Raw genomic sequence first — 13,321 nt, forward strand, 5'->3', positions numbered from 1 at the left:
CACCTGAGGGACACTGGTTTGTAACCCGTGGTGTGTTGGGAACAAGGCCCTGGGAGCATCACCCCTGCCACTGTTCCCCTCAGGGTTAGTGGCAAGTGAATGGGACAGGTAGCAGTGCAGGTCAGAAGGGTAGGTCTGGTGCTGTTTTCCAGTCCTGAGTGGGCTGTGAGGAGTGAGGGCTGTTAGGGCCTGTCATATGCTCTGTGTTGGCTTTCCCCAGACTAGCACGTCTGTGCAGGTCTGGATATGACTTTCCTGATGCCAGGGGGCCTGGAGAAAGGCATATGGAAGTCATACAGCCAAGGACTATGGAAGTGACAGGGTCAGCACCAGGTGGTGTGCTCTTTATGACCAAATCATAAAAGCTTGGGATGCCCTGCGGTTGGCGAGAGGGGCTGACAGGCATGTTCACAGACCTTCCTACTTGAGCAGTCCTCTGGAAGGGAGCATGCAGCGTCATCCTGTGACCTCCTTTGGATATCGCGGCCTGAAGCCTGGGGTGTCTGCCCTCCGCATGGGCGTGTACAGCTCATGGCTTAGCTATATTGGGGCCTGGGGATGACCAGGCTTGGCACATACTGTTAAGACTCGCTGGTAGAGCCACCAACGGGACTCCACAGAGTACCGGCATCGCCAAGCCAAAGGGCGGCGCCCCTGGTGCCCGAGCTGCGGGAGCGGAGCCCAGGCCGGGCCGCCCTCGCCTTTCCACCACCTTCACGTCCTGACTGCGGAGAAGAGTCGCGGGAGGACGCACCCCGCAAGTCCAGTAGCTCTGGGTCTTTCGCCCCCAGCCTCAGGGGGCGCCGCATTCCAGCCACTTCCGGCGCCGTGCGAACACTTCCGTCGCTAGGATCACGTTTCTTTCGCAGTCCCGAAACGCTACTTCGCCTGCCTTTCTGGACTACCTTTCCCCTGCGAATTCGAACAGTGCAGGCGCAGAAGGCGTCCCTTGGGATTGTGGGAGACGTAGTTTTCTCCGGAAGGGCCGGGCAGAGCTGGGGGCGTGGCGGAAGTGGGGGCGGGTCCTCTGGCCGGAAACCGTGGCTTTCTGGGCCTGGTGGGGCCTGAGCCAACGAGGAGTCGGGCTTCGTAGGGACGGCAGGAGGCGTTTCACGTCGGAATTGCCGGGAGGCCACTTTCGGGGCTGGAGACTGGTTTAGGAAGGGACCGGAAGTGTCCGAGAGCGGCGGTGGAATGGTCAGTTTTAGTCCCTGGGTCCGGCCTGGAGAGAGAGGGTGGTTGGGCGCCCGCGGCGTGCGGGCTCCAGGGACCAGAGCCCAGCCGCGGCCTTGGGGCGCCCCTCCTCGCCTTCCGGGCGTTCGAGCGTCGACTCCGACCCGCGTGGAGGTTGCCTCGGGGTGAAGCTGGGGCCCAGGCAGGGTCGGTGACCTGCCCACGTTCACGCATTGATTGGCAGGGGCGGGGTTTATCCTCGCATCTGGTCGTTGGAGGGAGGAAGCGATGTTTGAAGTAACGTCCTCGGGGCGGGAGAGGGTGAGACGGTGACGGGATGCACGGTCGGGGCGGGACTGCAGTACCCAGTCCTGGCTGCCTGGCCGCTCCTGCGTGACCTCCGCGTGCACCTGTGTTCCAGCTCCCATCAACGTCCGGGCCCTACGCCACCCACGGACTATGTTCCTGCTGCGCCTGACCTCTCAGCTGCTCAAGGCTGCTCCCAGGCCAGGTAAGAAGTCCCGTGGGGTGGATGGGCGGGATACACAACGGGATTAGGAATGGGTGCCTCACCAGCTGGAGGCCAGGGCCTGCCCACACCAACTGCCCTGTTCACATCCAAGCATCTCAAGCAGGAAGTCTGCCCCCCCCCAACATCAACGGGTGTGCAGGTCCTCCCAGTCTGCGATGGAGATCTTGTGTGTGTGTGTGTGACAGAGACAGAAAGAGGGACAGACAGGCAGGAAGGAAGAGAGATGAGAAGCATCAATTTTTCGTTGTGACACCTTAATTGTTCATTGATTGCTTTCTCATATGTGCCTTGAATAGGGGTGGCTATAGTAGACTGAGTGACCCCTTGCTCAAGCCAGCGACCTTGGGCTCAAGCTGGTGAGCCTTGCTCAAACCAGATGAGCCCGCGCTCAACTGGTGACCTCAGGGTTTCAAACCTGGGTCCTCTACATCTCAGTCCGACGCTCTATCCAGTGCACCACTGCCTAGTCAGGTTGCAATGGAGGTCTTGCCCATCAGCTCCAGGTGACCATGCTTAGGTCTATGGTATCCCTATGGATGGTAACTACCCCCGTGTTTCCTGCAGGACTCTGGCGGCCCTGGTCTATCTCAGGAGTGCTGGGCAGCCATGTTTACAGGCCTGGCTACAGCACACAGCCAACAGGCCCCAGTGGGGTTGCCATCCTCCTGGGCAAGGGGGTCCAGCTGGAGCTTGAGGAGATGCTGGTCCCCAGGAAGATGTCCATCAGCCCCCTGGAGAGCTGGCTGGCCGCCCAGTACCTCCTGCCCAGACGGGATGCTGGGACCCCAGAGACTATGGCTCCAGCCCAGCTCTACGACTGTCCCCCTAGCCAGGTGGAGGAAGGTGCTGAGCAGGGGGACAAGGGGGTCCAGGATATACCCCAGATGCAGTGCAAAAATGTGCTGAAGATCCGCCGGCGGAAGATGAACCATCATAAGTACCGCAAACTGGTCAAGAGGACCCGGTTCCTGCGGAGGAAGGTCCGGGAAGGACGCCTGAAACGGAAGCAGGTACATGCAGGCTCTGGGCCCAGGGTGGATTAAGGTGGCCAAGAGTGCATGACCGTGCCACAGACCAGTCAGCAGTCCCTCTCTCTGCCCTCACAGATCAAGTTCGAGAGAGACCTGCGGCGCATCTGGCTGAAAGCAGGCCTGAAGGAAGCCCCTGTGGGCTGGCAGACCCCGAAGATCTATCTGAAAGCCAAATGAGTATAGACTGCCACCAACCCCCATTGTAATAAATGTTCACAGAGCTCAGATGTTCCCATGGGCCTGGACCTTCTTCTGCCTGGCATGAGCTGCCTTCGGGATTGAGACTGACACCAACTTCTGGTGTCAGACAAGTCACAAAGGCTCTGGGTAGCAGACTGGCGGTCCTTTACCCCAAGCTGGCTCTTGTCCTGGTGCTGAGCCTGCAGGAACGACAGTCTATGAGTGTATGTCGTGGGAATAGCTGTGAACAGAGGCCCAGCCCTGCCTTTAGCGTGGTTACAGTCTACCAGGGGAAGCAGTCTCAATTGCCACACAGATGGCAGGGGCCACAGATAACCCTAGAGGTCAGAGAACACCCATGCTTAGATATGCGAGTGTGTGTGTGTGGGGGGGGGGCGGGTTCAGGGAGGGCCTCACGGGAGAATGGGGAGGGAGGCAGGTAAGGCCCTGGTGCCCCGGAGATAACGGACAGTGCCCTGCAGATCCTAATGACCTGAACCTTATGTGAGCGTCTGAGCCACTCTGCTCAGCTAGGGCTGGGCTGTGGGCACCTCTGGCTGGCTATGGGCTCCTTGTCCTTTACCACTTCCTGCGGCCTGAATGGGGGTAGCCTGGAGGGTGTGCTCTGGCAGGTTCAGGGTTGGGGTGGGCTGAGGAAGTTGCCATGTGTGGAACTGTAAAAGTTCTGGATCCTTGGCGTGAGCCCGTGGCCCCTGGTAACTCCAGATTCCTTCTGGGTAGGGAGGAGGAATGCATTATCCCTAATAGTGGGGTCCTGGAGGGGCCTTGTGCTTCTGTGTGGGTCTGGGGGCAGGGGCTGGGCTGAGGTAGGGAAGGCTGGTTCTCACCCTCAGCACTGGCTCTGCTCCCTGACATCGTGAGTGAAAGGGATGGAAGCCAGTGCATCCTTCCCGAGCTGTCCCGTGTTCCCCCACCCTTGAAGGGCCATGCCACTTCCCATGGGGCTGTTGGGCCTTCTATAGCCCTGTCACAGGGGTGTGTGCAGAGCCTGGGTTTGAGTTCCCTGTGGAGAAGGCAGATCTTGGGGAGGCTTGAGCACAGGTTTCCCCGTGGTTTGCCTGGAACAGAGCAGATCATGCCGTGGCAACTAACGTAGCTTCACAGGGTCAGGCAGGCCCCTGCCTGTGTGTGCTAGGTGGGCAGGCAGGCTTCTGACCGTTGGGCCCGTCAGGGGACAGAGGCGCTGGTAGGACCTGCACTCACCAGCTGTGTCTGCTGGACAGGGAAAAAGATGCAGCTGGCCATACATGACCTGGAGAGGTCTTGTGGCTATTCATGGCGCAAGCCTGCTTCTGCTGGTGGCCGCCAGGGGGCAGCAGTCAGGCTCCTGGGGTCTGGGCTGAGGATGGCGTTCCCTGCTGGCTCCGTTGCCTAAGGGGACCCAGGGCACCTCTGGAAGGCCCCCAGTTCTGGAAGGGGTCAAGGACATCCTTCCTACGTCTTGGTTTCTTTAATTGTGGGTGGCATGGGGGTTCCAGGGCCAGAGCCTCAGTGGTGGAGCCACCCTGGGGTGGAGTGGACCATTCCCTGCTGTTGCCAAGTCTGGTCTCAGCTCTGCAACAGGGCTTCTGCAGTGTAGCCGCCCCTTGGCTCACCCCACCCTTCCTGGGGTAGTGGGAGGAGAAATGTGGTCCTTGGTTAGAGCATTGGAGACAAAGCTTCGGTCAGGATCTGGGCTGTGCAGCTGGCAAGCCTGCACAGAACCAGGACCTGGGGGCTGGCAGAGCACCACAGGGCCCGTCTGCTCTAGCCTCCTTCATCCTGGGCTGGGCACCAGCTGGGGGGCCTGCTGGAGGTGGGTGGCCTGTGGCCTCCAGGGCACCTGGCAACATCTAGAGACATCTTGGTTGTCACAGTGTGGGTTGTACTGACAACAGTGGTTGGAGGTCAGGGATGTGCTAAATGTCCTACTGTCTGCAGGGCAGCCCCTCAGCTCTCTTAGAATAATTAGCCCCAAGCATCATAGTCAAGACCCCTGGTCCAGATTCCACTGATCCTGTCAAGGTAGCTCCAGGGTCTTCCCAGCCCCCTCTTCCTCTACAGGGCCTGGACTGTGGCACCCCTCTCTCCCTGCCCCTACTGGGTGGCGTGTACACAGCTTGTGCTGCCTGTGGCTTGGATGCCTTTGGGCCTGGACCACAAACACAGGAGGGAATTCTGGGTTTTATTTTTATCTGCAGCTCCTCCCAGGCTGCAAGAGGCTGCCTCTCTTCTCTTCCCTGTGAAGCCTCCAAGCTGTGGAAAGTGCAGCCCCTTCTCCCTGTTGTCTCCTCTGCCCTGGCCCTGGGCACCCCCTGAATCAGAGTACAGAGGTGGGTGGGGTGAGTCAGTGGGGGCCAACGGGCTGCCTGTGGGGTGTGGTCCCGGCTTCTAGCCTGCCTCTCCCCTCGGCCTCCCCTAGCAGGTCCCTAGGACTTGCATACCAGCTGGGGTAGGCCCCAGCCAAGGCCAGAGCTGATGGGGGTGGCCTGGGGGTATTTGCTGGGGACCCTACCTCTTCGGCAGCTATTCCATGCCTGGGGCATAGCTGGTGTCTTCTGGCCTGGGCATTCCTGCCCACATGGTAGGCCAACGAAGGAGCCAGGCAGAATCTACAGCTAGAAAGAGAGAGAGAGGAAAGAGAAAAGAAAAGGTAGGATAGAGGTTGATTGTTGGATAAAATGTAAATTCATGCAGAGAGCAAATATTGCCAAGGAGACTTTATCTCACGTAGTGATTTCAGTGTTGAAGTCAGGCTGGGAAGTATGAACTTTTACAATTTATATTAGAAAAAGTTCAGGTGATCTATGTGTACACACACATAATTGACTTTTGAGAGAGACACACAGGAAAGTGGAGAGAAACAGTGAGGAGAGAGTGAGAAGCATCAACCTATAGTTGCTTCACTTTATTGTTCATTGATTGCTTCTCACATGTGCCTTGACTGGGGGCATCAACCTGAGCCAGTGACTCCTTGCTTAAGCCAACAACCTTGGGATCATGTTGATGATCTTGCTCTCAAGCCAGGGACCCTATGCTCAAATTGGCAGCCTCAGGGTTTCAAACCTGGGACCTCAGTGTTTCAGGTTGATGCCCTATCGGCCTATCCCCTGAGCCACCATCGGTTAGGCTCAGTTGATATATATTCTTTAATATTTTAAGACTTTTATTCATTTTAGAGAGAAAAGAAGAGAAAGGGGGAGGATCAGGAAGCATCAACTCCCATAGGTGCTTTGATCAGGCAAGCCCAGGGTTTTGAACCAGCAACCTCAGCATTCCAGGTTGAGACTTTATCCACTGTGCCACTGCAGGTCAGGCCTCAGGTGATATTTTTAATCAAGATGAATCTTTGGCCTGACCAGGCGGTGGCGCAGTGGATGGAGCGTCGGACTGGGATGCCGAGGACCCAGGTTCAAAACCCCGAGCTCACCAGCTTGAGCGCGGGCTCATCTGGTTTGAGCAAAAAGCTCACCAGCTTGGACCCAAGGTTGCTGGCTTGAGCAGGGGTTACTCAGTCTGCTGTAACCCCAAGGTCAAGGCACATATGAGAAAGCAAGCAATGAACAACTAAAGTGCCACAACAAAAAACTGATGATTGATGCTTCTCATCTCTGCGTTTCTGTCTGTCTGTCCCTGTCTATCCCTCTCTCTGACTGTCGCTCTGTATCTGTAAAAAAAAAAAAAAAAAAAAAAGATGAATCCTTGGACAAATCAGATTGGTTTCATACTTATGATTTAAAACAGCTGTGTATCTTTTCCAGACTTCAGGCTTTATGAAGGTGTGAAAGATAATGTGACTTGATATTATAGCTTCTGGAAGAATTAGGCATTTTCTTATGCAACACTTAAACTTTCCTAAATTTTCTAACCTGGTTTTTATGAGTCAGGTAAGTTATTTTTCTTCAAGAAAAATATTTTCTGGTCTTTTCAATGTTAAGATATATGTTTAACTATATTAGATTAAAAAACAGCTTTCATAAAGGATGTGTTCTTGTAAACCTCAGACAATTCTCTGAGTTATCTGCCTTTCATTATTTTGTTTGTCTCTAGCCTCCTGTGTGTCATCAGTAAAAATGTCACCATTTCCCCTTTTCTGTACACAAGCCCCTTGGCTATGTGGTTTTGCTGTCCCTCCATCGAAAGCCAGGGTCTGTGTCCCCTCCCTTGATCTGGGTTGTGACCTGCTCTGACCAATAGCATGTGGTACAATGCTGCTGACCTCAGGCCTTGTAGGGCTGGCAGTGTCCACCCGTGACAGGAGGAAGCCTGGCCCGGATCGCTGAGCGAGGAGCTCATGCAGAGGGTTAGGGCCATGTGGGCAGAGTGAGGGCCCCATGGACTGAGCAGACCCAGCTGATGACCACGCTGAGGCCCAGCCGCCAGGGTAAAGCTGTCTGGACCCAGCCACCCCTGCCATTCCCAGGTGGAGCATGGACAAGCTGGCCTGTCAAGCCCTAGCTGGACCTCTGTCTGACCCACAAGGTGAAAGGTGACCTGACCGGTGCTCTGCTGTGCATGAGGGGCTGGAATGCTGCATGCCACATTCCTGCTGCAACTGCTGAAGTAATATGGAACTCTGCAAGGAAGAATTCTGTGTATTCACTCGTTTCTGTTAGGATGGACTCCTGGGTAGCTAGCTACTGCTTCATTTGATACATCATAGCCCCTGGAAGCTCTGTCAAATGGCTCCTGTGCCCATTGGACACCTCCCATCTTTATTTATTTATTTTTTTTTTCCTGAAGCAAGAAGTAGGGAGGCAGAGAGACAGACTCCCGCATGCGCCCGACCAGGATCCACCTGGCATGCCCACCAGGGGGCGATGCTCTTCCCATCTGGGGCATTGCTCCATTGCAACTGGAGCCATTTTAGTGTCTGAGGCAGAGGCCATGGAGCCATCCTCAGCGCCCGGGCCAACTTTACTCCAATGGAGCCTTGGCTGTGGGAGGGGAAGAGAAAGAGAGAAAGGAGAGGGGGGAGGGTAGAGAAGCAGATGGGCGCTTCTCCTGTGTAACCTAACTGGGAATCGAACCTGGGACTTCCATACGCCTGGCCGACACTCGACTGCTGAGCCAACCAGCCAGGGCATGCCCCATCATTTTGTTAGCACTTCCTTCCATGTTGGGTCAGCAGGTTCTGCGGCTTGACCTTGTATATCCTCCTCCTCCCCACCCCAAGTCCCAAACAAGCCATTTCCCCATCTGGGTGCGGGGTGTGATCGTTGCCTCTGCATCTTCTCAGACAACAAAGCTAGAAAGTAATTTTGGTTACCCACGTGCACACATGTGTCTATAACCATTTCCACAAGTAGCCATTTGTATTTGTGCTTTAACTCTCGGTCTGGCAGGAGGGCTGCACAGGCCACAGGGAGGTTCTGTGAACAGTGTCTCTTTTCAACTCACCCACTGAATTCAGGAGCAAGTAGTGAAGCACCTTATATCCCTGAAAAGCCAATAAGTCCCAGGAAAACCTAGAATTCTCTAGGAAGCAATGCAAGATATTCACTGGGCCTATCCCGAGAAGCACTGGGACGGCGGGATTGGTGCACCATTGCACCCAGGGCCTCCTGTCCCGTCTGCTGCAGGAGAGGCATCACAGGCTCCGAGGGTTGCTTGGCACCCTCCCCAGGAAGCCCTTGGTTGGCACCAGCTGGGGCTGGTCTGCAGGTGCCAGAAAAGCACTGGGCAGCCCCCGGGGGCCAGTGCAGGGGTTGTTTTCCATATTAACAGGGCTGCAGGAAGATTACTGTGGCCAGGCCAAGACGCGGGAATGGCGAGGGACTGTGCCATGGGCATGATACCTCTGACACAGTAGCCACACGTGAACCCCTTCCTCCTGCCCCGCCACCCACCCTCAGCTGGCAGAGCTAACCCTGGTGCTCACTCTGAAGCCAAGATGCCAAATGAATTAACTAGAACCCCGGCGCTTGCAGAGGAGGGTGTCTGTTGCGGAGGCAGGATCAGGGCAAGCCTGTCCCTTTCCTGTCAGGGTCTATTCACATAAACCGACCACCTGGATGTCACATTTAAAGGCAAATCACCCAGGTTAGGGTCGGAAGCCACTGCTACAGAACCCGGATATACGTCACGTGTGGACGCAGAAAGCTGGTCCAAGGGCTGCTCTATACTTGTGGACCCCAGCTTTCCAAAAGAAAGATCATCCCTTCCTGCCTCCCTCCCGGGAATGTGGTCGAACATCAGTCCCACAGTTAAGAGGCACAACCGGTGAAATCTGATACAAGCAGATTTCAAAACAGGTCAGTGGATAGGGACAACAGGAACTATTACTGGCACAAGAGGAGAGATTAAAGTAGAGAGGCACCCAGGTGACAGTTCTCATCTGCAAACCCAACAAGCAGTTTTCTGCATATCCATCAACTGGCCTCCCCAACCTGCACATGGATCAAGCCAAATACGAGCAATCACCCGCATTTGACCTTGGTTTCTTGACATTTTCTCAGGATAAAAGGTCGGCTGCCTATGAAATATTGTTCAGATATTTCCAAGTCTTCTTATCTATATTTTCACATCACAATGTGCATCGATGGTCCCCCAGCCATTGGGACAGGTGATTCTCCCCCAGGAGAAGATGAGAGCCCTGCCTTCCATGAGACATACCCAAGTCTCAGACCCAGGGTCTGCAGAGCCCCATGCCTTGTGGCAAACCATCGGGACTCCAGAGGCAGGACAAACACATGTGCAAGTGACCGCTGCCAGGAAGATGGGTCAAAACCAGTAGAAAGAGCCTGACCGGGTGGTGGCGCAGTGGATAGAGCGTTGGACTGGGATGTGGAGGACCCAGATTCGAGACCCCGAGGTTGCCAGCTTGAGCGCAGGCTCATCTGGTTTGAGCAAAGCTCACCAGCTTGGACCCAAGGTCGCTGGCTCGAGCAAGGGGTTACTTGGTCTGCTGAAGGCCCACGGTCAAGGCACATATGAGAAAGCAATCAATGAACAACTAAGGTGTTGCAACGAAAAACTGATGACTGATTCTTCTCTCTCCGTTCCTGTCTGTCTGTTCCTATTTATCCCTCTCTCTGACTCTCTGTCTCTGTAAAAAACAACAACAACAAACAAACAAACAAAAAAACAGTAGAAAGAGCGTGAGTGTGACCTTGCTATGGTCTATGCTGCATTCTGCCCTCTGACCTCAATAGTAGGCTGTATCAACACACGTCCGAGGAAATGCCAGGACACCTTGTGGCTCCACTGTCACCCACACCATGCTCCATGGCCACCAGCCCATCCTGAACAGAGACTCCAATCACTTCCCCTTGTGCAACTTGGTGGCTCTTGCCTTCTTAAGTCCTGGCTTTGCTCCGGGACACAGCTGTATTTGTCTTCAGTGGCTGCATCACAAACCACCACAAACTGTACCTGGCCTGGAGGCTTGGTGGATAGAGCGTCGTGCTGACATGCCGAGGTCAAGGGTTCAGTCTTCAATCAGGGCACGTAGGAGAACCCACCAATGAGCGCACAACTAGATGGGACAACTCAGTGGAACAGTGAGTTGATGCTTCTCTCTCTCTCTCTCTCTCTCTCTCTCTCTCTTTCTCTCTCTCTCCCCCTCCCTCCCTCTCAAATCCATGGAAAAATTAAAGAATTTAAAAATTGCCACAAACTGAGCAGCTTAATACAGCATATTTGTCACCATACAGCTTCGATGGATCAGGCTGAGGGTCTCGCCAGGTGAAACCTGCTTCAGTGGGGCCTGCGTCCTCACCGGTGGTGCCAGTAGCTTCCTGATCTTCCAGCTTTTTGCGGTTGTATGATGGAAGTCTGCGTTCTCATTGGCTCACAGCCAGGGCTGCCATGTGGTCCCCTCCATGAGCGTTTTCACTGTGCAGCAGCCGGCAGGGGAAGCTGACTCCAGTGAGCTGTGATGGGGATTCTGAATCAGGGAGTGACATCTTAGCACCTTGTCATGTGGGTGTGAAGCACTATTCCCCTGTAATCACCACTCCTGCCCACTCGAGGGCAGGACACAGGGTGTGGACATGGCAGCCAGAGCTCTGGGAGTCTCTTAGAACCTGGCCCGCAGACAGCTGTCTTCCTTGTATGTGCATGGGACTCCTGACAGCTCTAAACTAACTGTCTTGGCATTTCCTGTATCACCAGACCACATCCCTCCGGCACTTAATTTCTTCCAGGCCCACGCTTTCTCCTTTCAGTGGCGGTGGTGTGGAAGCCAGACCACGCCAGCACCACTGGTCCTCACCTGGGAGGTAGCTTCCCTGGGCCATGGACTTGGTGGGTGTAGCTCTCTCAGAGGCCATTGCGGTCAGTCGGGAAGTAGCCCTGTCTTATTCTCCTGACAGTACTTCTCACAGAGCATAAAATGAACTTATTGATCATCCAGCATGGCTCCCGTTCCTCCAAGGGCTTCAACTGGGCGGGAGCCACACTGATTCCCCTGCCTGGCACACAGTAGGTGCTCAACAGCAGATCCATGTGAACCATATGTGTGAGTGTCTGGTTGAGTCTCTGAGTGCCTCTGTGTCTTTTTCTCTCTCTCTCTCTTTCTTTTTTTCTTACAGAGACAGAGAGAGAGTCAGAGAGAGGGATAGATAGGAACAGACAGGCCGGAATGGAGAGAGATGAGAAGCATCAATTATCAGTTTTTCATTGTGACACCTTAGTTGTTCATTGATTGCTTTCTCATATGTGCCTTGACCTTGGGCGTTCAGCAGACCGAGTAACCCCTTGCTCAAGCCAGTGACCTTGGGTCCAAGCTGGTGAGCTTTTGCTCAAACCAGATGAGCCTGCGCTCAAACTGGCGACCTCGGGGTCTCGAATCTGGGTTCTCAGCATCCCAGTCCGACGCTCTATCCACTGCGCCACCACCTGGTCAGGTTTTCTTTCTTTCTTTCTTTCTTTCTTTCTTTCTTTCTTTCTTTCTTTCTTTCTTTCTTCTTTCTTTCTTTCTTTCTTTCTTTCTTTCTTTCTTTCTTTCTTTCTTTGCTTTATTTATTGATTTTAGAGGGAGGAGAGAGAGAAAAAAAAGGGAGGGGGGAGAGGCACAGGAAACTTCAACTGTGCAGTAGTTGCTTCTTGTTCCTTGATCAGGCAAGCCGGGGGTTTTGAACTGGCGACCTCAGCGTTCCAGGTTGAGGCTTTATTCACACTGTGTTACCACAGGTCAGGCAGGTCAGGCTGAGTGCCTGTGGTTTTTCTTCCCAATGAGCTAGGCTGCCTGGAATGTCCAAGTCCTCAGCGGGGCTGCTGGCTGAGCCCCGGTTCGGTCACGCCTCCTAGGAGAGGAGCGGTGGCTCCAGGGCTCTGGTATGGCTGGGGACTCAGCCAGAGCTCTCGAGGTGGAACTGTGGTGAAATCACTGTCATTGTCTGTCCTGTTCTGTCCTCTTCTCAGATGGAGGTGCCAGGCAGAGCTAGGGGGTCAGCAGCCCACAGGCACTCCAGGAGCTGGGGGACTCAGGCTCTGGCTGCTGTCCTCTGTGGCCATTTCCTGCCATGGATCCAAGGATCGGCAGGGTGGGGGTGCAGCAGCCCTTTGCCTCAGAGCAGAAAGAACAGGATGGGGCAGGGAAGAGGGGGTTGCAGCCCTCCACTAAATCTGTCCATCCTTGCCCAGTGGGGCATGGGGCTCCACTTGCCCTCAGTGACACTCCCCTCAGACTTCTTTCTGCATTTGGGTTGAGGTGAGGTCTGGGCCTGCAGCAGGAAGGCCCCACCAGACCTCAGCACAGCAGGCCTGATGCCAGGGACCTGCTGGGAGAGGGAGGGCTGTGCAGGGACTTTAGAGGCTAACCAGGCACCCCCAGGCTCCTAGTTCAGGGCTGAGAGCTGATAAGGTCCCCCCAGACCAAGCCGTCTGCCCTGGGCCATCTCTGCCTCTCTCCAGCATTGCTTAGACATCTTCCCTCCGTGGAGGAAAAGAGGACAGAGATGGAGAGGCAGACACGGGCAGGCAGGGCACAGAGTGTGGAGAGCGGGAGGGCGGCCACCAGCACTAATATAAACCAGTTAGAAAAACAGGAGGGCAGGCCAGGCCTCAAGGCTGGCCAGGCAGGCTTGTTTTTCCAGAATGAAAGGCCCAGGGAGGAGCTGGGGATGGAGCTCTGACTCCAGTTTGGAAAATGGGCTCCACCCCTCAGGCTCTGGATACTGCTAAGGAACATCTGTCTGTTATGTGGGTGGGTGTGGGCCTCCCTGTTGTCACCCCTGTCCCCTCTGCAGCAACTTTGGCCTCCTCCCCTGCCTGGAGCTGGGCTAGGCTCCTGGCTTGTCTGAGGACTTGGGACCAGGGCAGGGTTCAAGGATGAGACCCCAGCCTGTCGGGGACTGGGGCTTGTGACTATAATTCAATCCAAATGGACTGTCTAAAAATGCGCTATGGGTTTTTGTGGTTGTTTGGATTTTTTTTTTCCCCTGAGGTTTGCTTAACTAGA

At 54.9% G+C, this 13,321-nt stretch overlaps 1 protein-coding gene across 2 annotated transcripts; it reads left to right on the plus strand.

The window, feature by feature from the left end:
* The first annotated feature begins 1,038 nt into the window (after positions 1–1,038).
* On the plus strand, positions 1,039–2,961 carry AURKAIP1 (aurora kinase A interacting protein 1). Of its 2 annotated transcripts, none has more exons than XM_066265209.1 (4): positions 1,039–1,197; positions 1,595–1,684; positions 2,270–2,715; positions 2,812–2,961. In XM_066265209.1, exons 2-4 carry the CDS (start codon positions 1,633–1,635, stop codon positions 2,911–2,913), a joined length of 600 nt encoding a protein of 199 aa, XP_066121306.1. In that variant the 5' UTR covers positions 1,039–1,197; positions 1,595–1,632; the 3' UTR covers positions 2,914–2,961. The 2 variants fall into 2 exon arrangements, with proteins under 2 accessions (XP_066121306.1, XP_066121307.1); XM_066265210.1 differs by lacking the exon at positions 1,039–1,197 and adding an exon at positions 1,228–1,380.
* Positions 2,962–13,321: the final 10,360 nt, after the last annotated feature.

This window comes from Saccopteryx bilineata, chromosome 3, assembly GCF_036850765.1.
Source record: "Saccopteryx bilineata isolate mSacBil1 chromosome 3, mSacBil1_pri_phased_curated, whole genome shotgun sequence".
Lineage (NCBI taxonomy): Eukaryota > Metazoa > Chordata > Mammalia > Chiroptera > Emballonuridae > Saccopteryx > Saccopteryx bilineata.